This window comes from Ostrinia nubilalis, chromosome 16 (genome assembly GCF_963855985.1).
Source record: "Ostrinia nubilalis chromosome 16, ilOstNubi1.1, whole genome shotgun sequence".
In the NCBI taxonomy this organism is placed as follows: Eukaryota; Metazoa; Arthropoda; class Insecta; order Lepidoptera; family Crambidae; genus Ostrinia; species Ostrinia nubilalis.
In genome coordinates, this window is record NC_087103.1 from 11,643,266 (window position 1) to 11,661,634 (window position 18,369).

Genomic DNA, 18,369 nt, shown 5'->3' on the forward strand with positions numbered 1-18,369 from the left:
CCCATTGGATTTTGTATCGGCCGGCGCGGAACATCAAAAAGGTTTTACTTTAATGCATATGCCGATAAAAAATAGCATTACGAAACAACAATAGGCACCGGAACATCATTCGATCCTCGATCCAAGTAAGTATACAAGTCAATTGATGGCATGCACACAATAGATATATGAAGAAAGGGCGCCAAGTTGGGCGCATGCGTGGGCATCTCTTGCTGAACTGGCGGCCACGAGGAGTCAGTTCTCGCGAGGACGTCACACGGGCCCGACGTCGCTCCAACCGCGAAACACAACACGATCGCTATTAAAATCAGATTACCGCGAGTGCCAGTAGAGTTACCCCATTGGTGGACATGGATGTTGGAGCATTAGGGAGCTAGGGACGTGCAATGCGCGAAGAGCGGAATGCTCGCCCTCGGCGTGTTTTTTCTGACAGTGTTGGACTATTGTGTACCGTTCTACCATCATCAGTTCGCCGTTCACGTCCCCGGCGGGCCAGGGTCCGCCGACGAGATTGCCCATAAGCATGGCTTCATCAACCATGGACAGGTAAGTTTGATCCTAATCTTGGGTCTTGTAGACTTCAGTAACATCTAATCTTTCGGGACTTACCAAAAATAAAATTTAGCTAACTTCGTTAGTCAGGAAACTTCTTGATGAAGTTACGCATAATGAGATTCGTTGGAAGCAACATTAATTGCGTAGCTCTTATTACTTTTGTTGGCCGAAACTTGGCCTATTTTTTGTCGTTCCGATCTTTAGCAATTATTACGTCACTGAAGTGTTATTACACATACAGCGTCTTAAAGGCTTAAAACATTATGTTCAAAGGAGCGAATTTTTTCCTATAGGAAATTGGCGCGCAGAGATTTTAACTCCCCGGAAATTAATCAGGGTAACATTGTGGGGGAGTATTTTAAAAGAAATCCCAACGAAAGTGCTGGGCTTATCGAGATTTTTAGCGGGGAAAAACGGTCTTGGGGACGTAAAATACTCAGTTTTAAGTGTTTCTGACGTTTATTGTGAACCTCCGGGCCGTTGTTGAACGTTCGCATAACTTACTCGTAACTTAATTATTACGCCTTAATGGATATTAATGAAAAGTTTTGGGGGGTTCTGAAATCTAATCGGGTTTGATGTCATAATAAAAATCAATCACAAAATATAAAATGTGCAGAAATGTATGACAAGTAAGAAATTCAGGAGTATCTTATGTATAAATGCGAAAACAATATTAAATATGCTACCTACCTAAACTATTTTGACGAATTTTTGTACAATAGCCAATTAGAACTAGTACAAAAGGACCTTTAGTCACGATACAAATAATGAAGAGACTTAGAGTTAATCCTTGAAATTGTGGTTTCAATGAGACTGAGAGGTTTCTTGTGATTTCAATGAGACCTTAATTATGTTTCTTGTTGATTACTTTTATAAGATTAAGCCAGTGTCATTTTGTAAAGCCTGAGAAAATATATTTTACAACTAGGCCAATAGGTACATGAGACCCTGTTTTTCATGTATTTGTTTTCCCGTGATATGGATGGAGTACCAACCGGGCAACATGGAAAGCATTGGGGGAGGCCTATGTTCAGCAGTGGACGTACTATGCTATATGATGATGATGATGATGATCAGAGTAGCTCTTAAGATTTTACTTATATTATGAAAAAAAATATGTCTAAGTACAGTCGCGGAATGAAAAGGTTCGTCACCTTAATGACGGTTTTCGCTTGCACTAGGTACTGTAAGAGTCAAACCTGCCAACATAACCGTGCAAGAAACAGTGCTGCTAACATTTAAATAAATATGACGTCTTTGCTAACGAATAAGGTTTTGCTTGTTTATTTTTCTATCCCATCAGTGCAATGTTACAAAATGTAGTTTTTTTTTTAATAGATAATGGCAGGTTGAACCAACAAGAAGGTATTAGTTTGTCAATCATAATAATCTTCTTGACAAGTTAAATCGTCAAACAACTTTGATCTGAATAATTTTGAACTTTACTGACGAACAGTTAAAGATTATTTTCTCTAACTCGAGATTATTCTGTAACATAGTTTCAAAAGGTAATATTATGTGCTCGCGATTCGTTGAAGGAATCAATTTGAAAACTGACGAACCTTTTCATTCCGTGACTGTACATTGAGTAGGTACTAGATCTTTATTAATCTGTTTTTCGTGACATAAAGTAGATATTATTATTACTCGAAGAACCACATTTCATCGAAATCCATTCAAACTTAGACCGACAAATCACAAAACATAAAAAATGCGAATGAATAATAACAGCAATCAAAAACACGATCGAAAACCTTTTTCGTGCTCTCGTAGATCGATAGATTTCGTGTGCGGAATTCGTAATAGGGTTTTAATGAAACGTATAATAAATTGTATATTATTAATTCTTCAAGTAACTCTAGAACGTTGGTAAAGGTTGAAAAAATGGAGAAATATATTCTGTCTGCGATTCTATGTAAAATAGTTTATGTTTACATAATTATCTTACTTAAAGTAGATTCTGTATGAGTTATTTTCACATTTATTTACATGTTTATTTACTCCTGAAGTAAAGTTATCTTTCATTATGCAGAGTTTAAAAAATAATTGCATTAAATAATAAACACTTTAATTGGGTATCTACAGTGAGATCAATATAATATATTAAATAAATCCTTTGTTTTCATAATTAGCGTGTTTATAGACAGATAAATATGAGATAGATAGAATGAAAAAAAGCTTCCTCCATTATTTGTAAATAGTAAACTTAACTAATTAATTTATAAAAGTAACCTGCACAAATGAAGCTATAAGAACGGGAAAAACTAATTAATTGAGGAAATTATTGCCTACTTGTCTCCCGACCGTACTTCCTTATACGGTCAAATAGTGATGTCAGGATGACAGGCCAAAACAGGCCGAAACGGCCACTCGTATTGTTCGCTGTGAGCCGTATTGTATAAGGAAATCATGTTTTCGTGATATAGGTAGTGTTGTAAATATATTTAGTAAAATTTTTCATTTGAGCGAAAACTGTAAATTCATTTATAAAAATAGACTCAACATTCTAATTTGGTCAATAAGTAATTGTAATAAAAGAACGCTGAAATGTAATCTTTAGTTCGTTTATAAATATGAATTGCCGTTGGTTTGTCTCGCTAAAACTCGAGAGTGGCAGAGCCGATTTAGCTGATTTTGGTTTTGAAATAATAAATCGTAGTGTATACAAGGAAAATGCTAAAAAATATGGAAGAATCGTTTTAAAGTTATTTTTTCATATAATATTATGGCCGTATGAAGTTCGCCGGGTCAGCTAGTTTTACTGAAATAATTTAAATCTGAATGTTTTTTCGCTATCTCTGGACATAGACTCCTTGTAGGTACAAGTAATTGATCTTATTTCATTTTTAGACTACTTATTGCTTAATGCAATGTCTTATTTTTAGTCTTTATGCTTACGTAACTAGATTTTTATTGAATTCACGATATTTTATTCCTTTAATAGGAAAAATGATTCTCCATCTGATTTTGATAAATTACAGAAGACAATGGAAAAACACGCTTTTTTGAATATCGTAAAATCCAAGTCATTTTCATGATTGAGTCGAGAGCTCATTATGAGAAGGCGTAATTAACAAAAACTGGACGGACTTTCCTGGATCATTACGAAGAATTTTCGATAGGTCAGCTAAATTGAAGGCTGGTCGTGGGTTTTTCGTAATACTTCAGTTTTTATGCCTTCAATGTCACGGCCTTCATAGCCTGAATGAGTTGATATAGGTAAAAGGTAGCGGAAAATACGAGGAAACATCGGCTTTTTATAGATGACAAGAAAATAGGGTTTTGAAATTTTTTATTGTATTTATTTTCATTACTAACATAGCCTCATCCTATACTTAAGTAACTATGTGACTGTCTCCATAATCTGTTAGAATATACAACCTTCTTATTGTTTGTCCATAAAAACAAAAATAAAACTAGTTTTTTAAATTTTACTGGCTTGGATATGGAATTGAAGTCTTGAAGGATGGACTCATGAATTGTGATAGCTTATAGGCACTATACATTTTATAGCAAGATAAACATGATTCCTTGGCTTAAGCCGTTCTCCCAATGAATCAAACACCAATGGCGGTTCAAAGACTAAAAATAATTGTTGTGACTTTAGTTTTACCACTAATTTACAATAGTAATGAATAATCACCACTATTCCGAATCGATCAAGTATAGCAAGGCGGCCATTTGCAACTCGCGACATGTCTCATGTTATCCGCCAACACGAGGTATTAATTAGCGACAATATGTTAACTGGCTGGATTACTATACCGCTTTGTTGCTATCTGGTGGTGCAGTGACAGCACATCAAGTGTACATTTCTATTCCAATAACCAACCCTCTCCTAAGATCCCGCGTACAAAATTTGTCAGTCACAGCTTTGTAATAATGTTGTAGTATTAACGGCCCACTGTGCAATTTATTGTACATAATTCTTTAAAGTTTTCTATTGTTTTTCAAATCTTCCCGCGACTAGCTTTACTCAAAATTACTTGATTACTCTATATTGCCTATGGCACCAATGCCGCCAACCAAAAAAAGGTAAAAACTGTCAAAACCAGCTGTGACGAACGAGGAAATATGACGTTTTGCATGCCGCGGCCTCATGCTAGAAGAAAGTCTCTGGGTCTGACAGCAATAAATTAATTTGTGCATAATTTTGTACAGTGGGTTTTGACGACTACCGTGTTATTTTAAGTCTGGGTCTTAGGACGCTATAAGAACCACCTTTGATAATAATCTTCCCTTTGAGTAGTTTTAGAACCTTTATCGGTTCTTGATAAGTTTCAGATAACCTATTACAGTTATTACACTAAAATAAAGGTAGCTGGTTACCGGTGACTTCAAATGTCGGAGAGTAGAGTCGGAATCAAGACTAAATCAAATCAAGACCCTAACTAAAAGTTGTAATTTATCAGAGAGATAAGTTTATAATAAACAATAAATGATTGTACTAGAATTTGGTTCTATATGCTAATCGGGTAGCTCATAATTTGAAAAATAAGAAAATGTAAACATTAAGTATACGTTAACAAACACTGACAAGTATACCTACATATAATTGTAAGCAAAACCTAAAATTGCTAACTAAATTCAGGGAGGTTATAGCAATTACATCTAATCGGCTTTGTAATTTGTTAGTACCTAAGGTTCAAATTAGCTTTACACACTATTTAGCAGGCAATTGCTGCAACATTGCATGATAAAATACATTATTGCTACAATACATTATTCCCTATTTATTTTTACCCACTCACAGAAAAGGATGACCTCAATTATTCCATGTTTGTTTTATATAAATAACGATACAAAAGTTGGATTTTACATCGTCAAAAAGATTTTTTTGCCGGAAAAGGGAAAGAATATTTTACCTGAAAAGCAATTTAATTTGACATTACATCCAAACAAACTTCCAAGGTTCATCCGTGACAAACATAAATGAAGACCGATCTTTTTTCTTTATAACATTTTTACCCTGTTCGATAAATTGAGGAGTTACCGGTTACTGTTGCTATATTTATTGCATACATAAACCATATCAGTAGTATTTATAGCCTCTATATTATTTCCTTTCTGTATTTTTCCATGTCATAAATATTTTTCCTCACATTGTAGGTAATTTCTTGTAAACATATTCACGTGAAACTTTTTTCCCAATCCATTGTTTACTTAAATTATAAATGTGACTGAAATTATACAGGTTGTCCTAAAAAATTGTGTTAAACGGAAGCGCAGAGGCGCGAATGACTTTTTTAGTTTACATTCCTGATGGCTGTAAAAACTTCTAAATCAGCGAGGCCTAGTATTAAATTCAAATTCAATTCAATCGCATAATAATAAAAAAAACTCAGGCTTGTACTTTAACTATTCGTGTCACGGTGACCAAAAAAGTGTCTAAGCACTGAAGTTTAAAACAATCATAACTCGAAAACTATCAGAAATCATGGAACATAAACGGGGATGATTTGGGTAACCCTAGTGATGCTCTACCTCTGGGCTTCGGCTTGGCACTACTTTTTGGGACATCCTGTATATTACGTCTATCTGACACGTTTTCAGGCCTAAGCCGAATAAGCCAATTCTGATTAATTTTGGTATAGAAAGGGATGTTGTAACCTAGGTCCTTCTAGGCCCAATGTTTATTTAATAGCAAAACCTCTTCAAAATTAATTAAATTTCGGTACACAGATTTATGTGACCTTTTTACGGTTTTGTCAGGTCCGATGTTTTAAAGAAAATTATCATTTATTTTTATAATCCACATTACATGAAAGTATTTCATCTAATAAAATAAGAAGCTGACAAAGGTTTGAGTTTCTTCCGCCACTTCTTCTCAGCACCAGCCAATATGTTGTCCTGAAGTGGTGGTGGAGCAAACTATACTAGGGCCGTGTTTAGAAAAGTGCTGTGTAAAGAGCCTACATACTAATAGATAATTTGAATTTACTGAGAAAGAAAATTCACCAAAATTAATGTAGTGATTCAGGTGAAAAAAACGATACGCATTAGAGTCTTCCAGTGACTTGAATTTTTAAATATTTTTTCTTCCGGTCACTGGGCCCACTTTCAATGTTTAATATTGTAACAGTTATAGTACAGGCCATTTGCGACATTTTTGTATTTGGAAACTCATATGAAAATGTGAACCATTATTGAAAAAAAAAATGTTTTTTGGGACGCCCACATACAAAAATGTCGCAAGTGACCTTCACTTATTATACCCCTTACAAGATTATGCTCTTATTTCCAAGTGACCCTGTATAACGGAGTGTTCAAAACATCAGAAGTGGCACACAAACATCAACTTATATTATCTCCATCTACAAATATTTCCCGGTCAATCTCGCAGAAAACTTGTCCCATATAAAAATACTGCCGCATAAACGTGGGGCAAGTTTTACCTGGTTTTAGTTGATCATCAAAGAAGCTATAAAGATAAAGTGGAATATTTGCGGTGGCACCACGAACTTAGTTTTAGATAGGTGGGAAGGTGGGAAAAAGTGGGAAAATCGTAGGGGTGCCAGCCATCGAACGGGGTTAGGGTAACTGGCTGTGAAAATTTACGTACGCGTGGCATTACTATCGGGTTAGCCGGATATACTGTTAGTAACCGGATGATGGGGTGAAGTCTGATTTTTAGGTGAACTTTAGTAAGCTTTATACCTAGATGCTGCGTATGATTTATGATTATAGTGATGTGGATAATGCAGTTATATCTTTTTTGATGAGGGAGAGGGAGATGGATTTTGAAAGTAATAAAAAAGTGAATCCAAAAAATATAGTACTAGTCCTCACACGACTCAAACAGGTTGCTAATTTTCTATATTAGCATTAGTGTGATGGTAGGTACTTATTATGATGCGCAAAAATGGATATTGAAGAACACAAAATTTTAATAAGATTTGGAAATGTCAATCAATTTTCATTTTGAATCACCAGGCCACAGCGCCATTGGATTTTCACGAGTCAAATATTTCACGTTTTAACGAAAACGGATTTTTATTTAATATCCAACCATCATTGATATATACAGTCTATTAACGGACAGGTCAATCATTTCCAAAAGAGTAATGATAGCCAGGTAGGGAATGCAGTAACGGGAATGCACGGGAAAGAGAAAAATGGGATCACAGTGCGGTCATTTTTCATCCGGCTCGTAGAGCAGGCTAAAAATAAAAATACTCCGCTCTGTTCGAATGAAAATCATAAAAAGAAGACACCGTTGTAGTTTATTTTAACAATTAGTATAAAAATAGTACATATAAACTATTGAGGTTTTCTCTATATGACGAAATTAGCTAAGTGTTTCTTAGATCAGCTTAATGCGACGTTTTTACACGTATTTATTTACCCTAAAGTAAAAAAGAAATAACATTGAAGAAATATAAGTTTAGAAAAAAGACATTTCATTCAAGAGCTTTCCATTCAGGTGCCAAATAATATAAAAGCACACTTTTAAGTCTTGAAATATTTATATGTATAGTATTACTAGAAATATCGTCTAATATTGAGAAACCTGCCGACATGTTCTGAAATTTCGGATTCGTGGAAATCGTTTGCCAATGAACCGCGGCCTTTCATTATATTGGATTACATCGAATCAAGGATCCACGTTACTAAAAGGTACTCCAGCCAGACTAGATTATTTTCCATCGAACAATGAAAACAAAATTAAAATGTTATAAGCCGAAATCGGACGGCCCTAATATTGTTATCAAACTTTTCTTTTTCTAGCTAATGTACACAATTACACGAGTATTATACAGGGTGTCCCAAAAAGTAGTGTCAAGCTGAAGCTCAGAAGTAGAGCATCACTAGGGCTATCCGAATCTGTGTTCCCCTGTGTAGTATAGTCGACAGTACATTAGCTATACTTTTTTGTTGCTATTATCACCACAGCTTAATAATAAGTATTACCACAGAATAATAATAAGTACTATACGTACAGAAGGTTTTCTTCGCGAAGGTATTTTAAAAAAAAATTGCTCAATGTCGTCAATAATATGGTGTAATTTGGCTTGTCTCAAGAGTCGAGCACCTTTTTGTTGACAAACGTCAGTGATCGGCCCTGCACCGAAGCTATAGGGCTGACTTCGGTAAAATAATGTGTGACTTGAAGTGCCAAGTGTGAAATGTACATGAAGCATGAATTATATTTTGTGTTTCTATTTATTATTCAGGCAGTTAAAATACTGCACAGTATTAATTACTGTACACCACCTTTTTTTTTTTCCATCATTCATAGTTTGTTGTCTTTACAATGCTAATGGGTGAAGAATACGCGTGCGTGCGTCAATGTTTGTTCGTTAGTGTCCTGTCGATTAAATATCTCAGGAAGTGCCATCGCGCGCGTTTTGTTTTCGATGCAAACTCGCGGAGATGAACAGGCCTGTTATCACACATAATACAACTGCATACATAATAATATGCTTATTACTTAACATGTCATTGTCCGAACATGAATCTATTTTTACCCGCCTCCGCGATGCAAAGAAGGGTAAAAGCTATAAATACTTAGATGTAAAAATCTTTAGTAACATTTTGAAACCCAACCCGTTTGGCCAACTTAGGGAGTGTAGGCTTAATCCTGCCTTGTGCCTTTGGTTAATAGGACAGGCTTGTCCTCCTTTAGTAGAGACTAAATGACCTCATGATGATGATGATGATGATCAACATTTTCAAAATATTATTCCAGAATAGGTACAGTGGACTAAACACATCAAACCATATATTTTTGTAGCAAAATAGCACAAATTACAACGGCATAAGATGTTGCTTGATGTGCGTCGTCTGTACTTTACCATTATAAATGTAGTACCCATATTATGTAGTAGGTATTAGTGTGTTACACCTATTAGTGTCCCCCTCGGGAAAAAGTTGACCTTCACTGGTTGTTTTTTATTGGCGATCAAGTTGTAGATCCTGGCTGGGATAAGGCCCTTTTAGTGTCTACTAAGACTATCTTAAGTATTAGTTTTCCCTGTACCGGTTCAGGGCATCCCTACAGGGCGTGACCTGTACTCCGGTATAAATAACTCCGGATAGCCGGATTACTTGCACAAACTTGCGCGATGACGATTTATTCGCAACCGGACAGCGTGCCCACAATTTGTTGGGGATTTTGTTGAGATTTGTCCGGTAATTCGACAGTTTGTTAGCCGTAATTTAGTAATGCAATAAGGAAGGCTTTAGCTCGAGGTATAAATATTTAAATAAACTAGAATTGTAAGTTTACTTTGTAAACAGATCTTAGAGTACTGAGGTGGATCTAAAAACCTTCTTAGTAACTCTACACACCACCCGGCGGCATGATGTTGGTGGCTTTATTTCAAACTAGCTTTCCGCCCGCGGCTTCGCCCGCGTGGAATTTTGTCTGTCACAGAAAAACTTTATCGCGCGCGTCCCTGTTTCAAAAACCGGGATAAAAACTATCCTATGTTCTTTCCCGGGACTCAAACTATCTCTATGCCAAATTTTATCAAAATCGGTTGCGAGGTTTAAGCGGGAAAGCGTAACAGACAGACAGACAGAGAGAGATTAGTTGGGAAGAATGTCGATAAACTTGTACTTTCTATAATTTCTATAACTTTTGACATGACATGTCGGCAGGTCCGCGGGTTAGGTGTGTATCTAAACTGCATTAAGTAAGATACATAAATACATTGTGTACCTACATTATGCATTCTATTCATAGGCAAGTAAACCTAACTAATTACATTACTGAAATATGTATTAATTACTTCATTTCAAAAGAATGTCGATAAACTTGTACTTTCTATAATTTCTATAACTTTTGACATGACATGTCGGCAGGTCCGCGGGTTAGGTGTGTATCTAAACTGCATTAAGTAAGATACATAAATACATTGTGTACCTACATTATGCATTCTATTCATAGGCAAGTAAACCTAACTAATTACATTACTGAAATATGTATTAATTACTTCATGGTTCATTAAAGATATTGACAATTAACTATGAGTAGCTTAGAGTTAGTTTATTAGATTAGATTAGATTAGTAGAGATAGAATATTAAATTTTTATTTTATTTAATAAGTATACACGTCACAAGTTATTTCTGCCTCAAATAATAAAACTACCAGTCTCCCTAAAGCTTATTAGATTCAGATGGTAAAGGCTATTGGGTGAATTAGATTTTACTTACAAAGACGGAAAAAGCTCACATATAACGGGCAACTCGTGAAAAAGCTCGTTACAGGCATCCGCCCTTCATTAAAGACATTTGGAGTTATAACATTAGCCCAACTTTTCGTTTTGTGCCTGTTTATGTTTACTTTGGTTTGGAGAGACTGTTTTTGTTATCATTTATAAACGTAGTGTTTTGATGAAATAATGGATGGATTAGGAACTGCCTCAAACTATATAGTACGTAATCGTTTTTATTGTTTTCCAGAGAACAAAATTTTCTTTATTTTTTTAATTATGGTTAATTAAAGTCTGTGATGTCTGAACTAATAAGGAAATAAACAAGGGATACGGAAACTCAATGGCTGGTTCACTCGTCATGTCTGTGAACAGGCGCTGCTTTCGGGGACTGGTCAATCCAAGTTATTCAAATTTATGTATGCGAGTCATTTCTACTAGTATCTTAATATGTAAGTCTAGATATTAGCACGTCACTACCTTGTTTAATATACCACGCAATCTTGTATACCCATTCTTATAAGATACACCATACAAGAATGCATGGTAAATTCAGTGAACTGCTCCTGAATCGAATGTACCTACTACTACTATTTCTATTTATTTATATTAACCGGCAGACAGTGGTGACTGAGTTTGATGCGGCGCTTCTTCTCAGCACTTGCCAAATGTTGGTCTCGAAGCGCTGGTAGGGTAAAAAGATTATGAGACATGTAGAGGCTCCTTAAGAGCAAAATGACGATTTGTAAGAACTATTTATTAGTCCAAACAAATAAAGAAATTTTGACTTTGACAATAAAAAAAAAAATTACGCTACGAATAATTACGACACTAGAAACGAGTCAATTATTAAATACGTTTTCGATAAATATTCATTCATTTACAATTGTTTGGCTGTCAAAAAGGATATTTGTTGTTAAATAAATTATACATATATATGAAAAACCGTCTTTTTTAAGTTTATAAGTTTACGCGAAAATGGACGTGGTAATATGATTTTTTTGACGAACAAAATCAAAACAGCAAAAAATGAAACATGTCACTAACATATTCGATATTTGTTGATACAATCGGAATAAAATATCGAGTCGAGTCGAGTTCTAATCGAGCAAGCTTTATAATAACTCTATTTGAGCAAATACAAACATTTCTGATATAAATCGGAGTGTTTTTTTGTTTGTAATGCCTTCTCATTATCACAACACAACATCAAATATTATAATGAGTTTGGAAGTCAGTACAAATTAATATTAAAGAACAATAAGTATTCAATTAGTAGGAACGAACTTTTGTGATTGCTTTGACTATTTTATTGACCAAAACTGCTAACATTATTTATTTTTGATGATTTCCCCATTATAAGAAGTGTTTATTTGTTTGTATTTTTAAATATTTTTGCCAACTTTATAGATTATGTCGTTTACAAATAAATTAAGATACTTAAGTAAACTATTGTAAAATTCAATCAATAACGTCATACTTACAGTTTTTCTGTAAAGTAGTCAAAAACTTCATATCCCTTTGCTTTGTTAAGTATAAGCTATAATTTATAACTCACTCAGTTTCATTTCATTTCATTTATTTATTATTCATTATTGAGCAATTACATATTTGATCCAGATAGCGTCCTAAATCCTCTTTAGGTTTGTCTAGACACTATTGTTCTCTATACAAATAAAAAGTTTTCTCTATAGTTTTTTGCAAAAAAAAAAAAAACCAACATCAAGGCGACTCTGCCTTAATAAGCAAAGCATTGTTATGAAAATGGCCTAATAAATTAAATAAAAGTAAAAGGCCACTCAATAAACGCGCACACATACATTCGCTAATGGGTGTTCTTTTTCAGAAAACAACAATAAAAAAAGGTTGGCAATGTTAATCTTATTTTTTTAACTTAATCAAGGATGCAAAGAAAAAAGCGAAACGTGGAAACATACGCGGTAATTTCGTGCTATGGAAAGAAACACAATTAGCTAAAGCCTTTAAAATACCTCCAGTTACATCGGGTTACGCATACAACACAATATACTAAATAAACAGTATATTGTGTTGTATTTTATTATATTTGTAAGGGTCGTTACTAATTAATCGCAGATATCTACCAATTCTATAATCGGATTTTGCCTGCAGAAAAGTTCTCGAGTGGGGATCACGGGCCGGAAGATGTAGTGTGGGCAGGGTGGACCGACGATCTTGTGAAGGTTGCGGGAAGTACCTGGATGCGGGCAGCGCACGATGGGTCGTTAAGGAAATTCTTGGAGGAGCCCTTTGTCCAGCAGTGGACGTCATTTGGTTGAAACGAGCGGTTTACTTCATCGTTATTTTGTGGGATAAGTCTGTTAAATCTTTTGGTGAAACTTCGCTCAGAAGGACGTCCACTACTGAATAAATGCCTCCCGCAAGAATTTCCACAACCACCGGTTCTGCACTGCCCACATATAGATGCTTGCCGCAACCATTTAGGTACAAGACCTACCCTACACTAACCACGTTTTCCGATCCGTGGTGTCTAAATGATTTATGTGACGTCAATTGTAATGTTAATTTAACATCGTGAGCCTACTGTTTGATATCTACGAGTATGTACACAAGGTCTCGAGTGGAGTGTGCCCCGCCATGTTTGCCAAAATTCTTTCGTAATAATATAAAAGACTCCTTTTGTCTTTGAACTGTATCTTGCAAGCCGTAGAAAATAAAATCAACTCGTTTTCCTCATAGGTACACTCGACAGCATAAACTATAATTTTACTGCAAAATCGTTCTTATTACGACTACGTAAGATGCCATTATATTTACCTTGATGTGTTGTCATCTGTAAAGTGAACTAGATAGGCAAGAAGCCTTGTTTTATGTCACCTAATCCATCAAACATCATCATCATCATTTCAGCCATAGAACTTCCACTGCTGAACATAGGCCTCCCCTAATGCTTTCCATGTTGATCGATTGGTAGCGGCCTGCGTCCAGCGCTTCCCTGCTACCTTTATGATGTCGTCGGTCCACCTTGTGGGTGGACGTCCCACGCAACGTTTTCCGGTACGCGGCCTCCATTCCAGGACCTTGCTGCCCCATCGGCCGTCAGTTCTGCGCACTATGTGCCCTGCCCATTGCCACTTGAGCTTGCTAATCCGTCGGGCTATGTCAGCGACTTTAGTTCGTTTACGGATCTCCTCATTTCTGATTCGACTCCATAATCCATCAAACAACGAGTCAAAACGTTATTTTTAGACATCTGATAAATAAGCTCCACTTATTCATGACATACTAATAACTGATTAGGCATCTTACTTTCGGGTATTTCGGTCCTAATTATGTTTGTTCATGCTTTACATATTGTAATTAGTAAGGATATCATTTTAGTACGTTACTTATAAAAAATATTTTATGTCGCAATCTAATAAACGAGCTTTACTAAAGAATAAAAAAATATGATTTTTCGTCGAGCGAGCATTTCTAGCGCAACTAAATTCTTTCTCGAACCGAACATTGACTTAATGTGGGATACCAGAACATGGAATAACTAGTTAGATTCGCGTTCTCTATTATACTGTAAAGTAAATAGAACCCTAATTTGACAATCAATAGACACATACAGAGGAGTTATCTCCTCTATGAATTGAAAGTTTATTTACATAACATCCTTGGGACAAACTTAGCAAATCAGAGGTGGAATTGTGTAAAGCAATCGTTATCATTTGACAGTTCATAACGTACTACGTTAAAGTCAGTTATACAAAGCGTTTGACAGAACAATCGAACGTTATGAACTGCCAAACGATAACGATTGCTTTACACAATTCCACCTCTGGTTGGGTTTTAAGCCTAGGTGCAGACCCTCAACTTTTAGTTGACTGATAGTTGAGTTGGGCTGTTAATCAATCAGTATGGAGCGAACATGCGCACACTACGCCGATTTGGTATCGGCCGATTCTTCATACAAATTAGAATCGGACCCAACTACTTAACGGCCAACTAAAAGTCGGTGGTCTGCGCCTAGGCTTAAGGCCTCAGCCTCGAATTTAGCGGGCAGCGGCGCGGGAGCGGGGCGGGCAACGCAGACCCGTTCTCGAAACAAGCGGGCAGCTCGCGCGGCGCTTTAGCGGCGAAGTGTTGTGTTCGGGGTTGTGTTGTCGAGATATTTGTTTTTATTCGCAAACTAAATGTCTGAACAACGGCGACAATTTTGTTTCGATTCAAATTTATTCCTAACGCTCGATTTACTGGGGGCAAAAGAAGGAGTGCGCTGCCCGCTCGTTGCCCGCTCCCGCGCCGCTGTTTTCGAGAACTGGTCTATTTGATTTTAGAGCTCTTACACACGAGCAGCACATTGACGACAGCAAAGGCGACCGCAGTCGCCGTCACTTGTCGGCAGCTAGCCGTCGACGTGCCCGCAGCAAGCTGTCGACACGTCGACGTCTGCCGTCGACGAGTCGACAGCTTGCTGCGACGACCGTGTCGGCGTACGTCTTTGTACAGGAGCCAGCCAGTTGAAAATGGATTTCATTGAAGAAACACTGTTGTTGCATTTACTCCGTCGTCGTCGACGAAAGAGAAAGAACCGGTCATTGTGGGTTTAAGAAATGTTATTGAATAGAGAACGAGACTACACACACCGACGCCCATGCTCTATTTTTTAATGTTTTATTATGGTAGCCTTCTAAATTCGAGTTCCATATTATTTCATTGTTTTTGACAGCACTAATTTTTTAGCAATTCCGAATCAATTTGTTCGGAACTCATTAGGTGTGCGTGTAAGCTCCTGGACTACTGACAGTTGACCTTCAAAATGGCGGAGGCGGCTAGCTGTCGCCACCAGCCGGCGGCAGCCGCGAACGCGTCGACAGCACGTCGGCAGCATGTCGACAGCTAGCCGTCGCCTTCTGACGTCGACTGCAGTTACATGCGTCGACAGCAAAATGCTGTTCGTGTGTAAGAACCCTTATAAGATCCTGCCGCTCCCGCGCCGCAACCGCCGCCGCCCCGCTGCCCGCTACATTCGAGGCTGAGGCCTTATGGTGACTGAGTTGTAGATCCTGGCTAAACAGGAGTTGCGTGAGTAGGGATGATAAAGTCCCATGCTAAGGCCTAGTGCACTCACATGAGTACAACCCTTTGATTAAAAATTATCAAAGCTGCAGACTACAGTGGCAGGGGGAAAATGTTAGAGAGTTAGGCATTGCCACGTTTGGAGTCATAGGCGCTTATAAGTTCGTTTACCTAATAGGCACAAGCTGTATTTAGTTTCTTCTTCTGAGCTTTACATTCTTGACAGAGTGGTCGTAATGAACTATGATTAATTTGTTGTATTTAGTTTTGTTAAAGCTACAAACGATTTTCTTGTTGATTAAATATTGTGTTTTTAAGGTCCCAATTTGTGTACAAATGATAACATAAATCAAGTAATTAAACATGTCGATCAAGAGTCAACTCAAGTTAACCAGTTCTGCCCCCTAAAAAGATCCTTCGATCAACTTTGTAATTCGTGTCTAATCTCAAACAAAAGTATTTTCGAGCGTGTTCCTTGACTGCTCTACTTGCGCATAATTGATTAATGGTCCAAATATATCGACGTACGTATTTAGCTGGTCAACCTAACAGCCCGGTCAGCCTCAACAAAGGCAAAATAAATGGTCCGGTCAAGTTTTACCTACCCCCGATCCATCAATTAACTGCTGTCGGGTAGTTCCGTAGGTATCTTTTTACCATTCGAACTACTTATATTACCGACTTTTAGCTGGAATTCCAATACAGAAGTTTCTGATGTATTTACTTTGTAGGAATTATTAGAGTGAACTTCGAATAGTGTTAATTTAGATTTTACAGGTCAAAGGTTTAATTAAGGTCACGTCAAAATAATCCTTAATAGACATGTTGGTCAATCAATTGACGTACTTTTTAAAACTGTCAAAACGAAACTCTCCCATAGATTTTGTATGGCACTACAAGCAAGTGACGTCACTATTTTGTCAACTCAAATAAACTACTTTTTGTAATTACAATGCGACCAAAAATCGTAATTTACAGGTAATTTAAAATTAATAAGGTTTTTAAGACCAGAATGTAGTGTCTTTTTAGAAAAGTTGTGATTTCGAATTATTGAAGAATGGTGTCAAATTGTCCATTGGGAACAAAATAATACAAGTATACATACAAACATAAGAGAGAAGCAATTTGTTGAAGTAACATTAAATGTGAGATTTCAACCCCCATGGAAAACACCCCATAAGAGCTTTCGACTTATTCGATTACTCTCCTAAATGGGGGTGAATATTGACAAAATGTGTTGACACATTTTGTCTATTTTAATCAGAGATGTTTGTCACAGATTGACATGCAAGATGGTTTATGTACCTATAGTTAGTTTAGACCGACGACATCATAAAGGTAGCAGGAAACCGCTTGACGCAGGCCGCTACCAACCGGGTAACATGGAAAGCATTGGGGGAGGCCTATGTTCAGCAGTGGACGTCCTATGGCTGAGATGATGATGATGATGATGATGAAGTTTAAGTCAAAGGCATACCTTGGAGTTCTATGAAGCTCTACTGGTAAATCCATGGGCATTTTTCCTCTAGTTTCACACTTTGTGTGTCCCATTTTATAGAAACTAGAACCTCATATTCGAAAGATGAAACCAATTAACCAATTCTTAAAGTTAAATAATCCTCGACAATTTATCGTCAGTTTTGGCTCATGATATTTATTAAAATGGGTAATAATTACGTAAATCCAAAATATAATCGTATTTATTTAAAAACCTCTATTCTGAATTGGTAATAAAATGGAAGTTATTTCTTAAAACATGGAATATTATAGCACATTTTACGCACAAAGCGTGAAAATGGCGGCAATAAAATAATCCATTAGAATAACGATGCGTTTCGCTTTTTTTAATCGTGCAAAGTACTCATTCATTATATTCATCGCCCTATTCAGGGAAAGGTTTTTACAACACGGAACAGAATTTTACCTAATTAATAACAAACTCTATGAAAGTACTAATTGTATATTATATATTGTAGTAGTATGAAAGTAATATATGATTTTAGTAACGTACAATTTTAACAGCACATCAGAATATATTACAAAAATTACGTAAGATGTTTGGCTTAAATTACCTACTAGGTGATTCTTTTGTGTTTTTAACCAGTTTAAGACAGACATTTTGCTCTTTGTCTAGAACATTACATTACATGCCAGATTTTTAGGTACAAAACAACAAATTGCAATAATGAAACTAAATTACCTGCCCAATTTAAAGCAACAATAGTTGAGATAATTTGTAATTTACAGCTCATTTAGTATCGCATTAAAACTAAACTAACCGTTTGTAAATATTAAAGTTTAAACGTTTCAGTCATAAATCATTAGCTCTATAGTTTAAATCGTAATTTGTGAGTTCCCAAAAGGGGCACCTATTATTCTTTTTATTGTGACACTTGAGTCACAAACTTGATGAGATTCTATGAGCCATCTAATTGGTTACATAGAATCGACGGCACAACGTGTAAATTGCATATCACGATGCATATGCAGGGCTCTAATATTGTGTAATGAATTGGTATTTGAAAAATATTCACTCATTCTTCTTCTTCTTATTCGTTACGCTCTTGACAGAGCGGTCGTGGTCACGTTGAGGCGTTGTTCACATCG

General features: G+C 36.3%; 1 protein-coding gene across 1 annotated transcript in view; it reads left to right on the forward strand.

Annotated features, from left to right (window-relative positions):
- Positions 1-263: 263 nt before the first annotated feature.
- LOC135079481 (furin-like protease 2) overlaps positions 264-18,369 on the forward strand; it is a 45,692-nt gene continuing 27,586 nt past the window's right edge. The window contains exon 1 of the mRNA XM_063974139.1: positions 264-546. Within this exon, the coding sequence (XP_063830209.1) occupies positions 403-546 (144 nt within the window). The 5' untranslated portion in view covers positions 264-402. The remainder of the gene's footprint in view (positions 547-18,369) is intronic.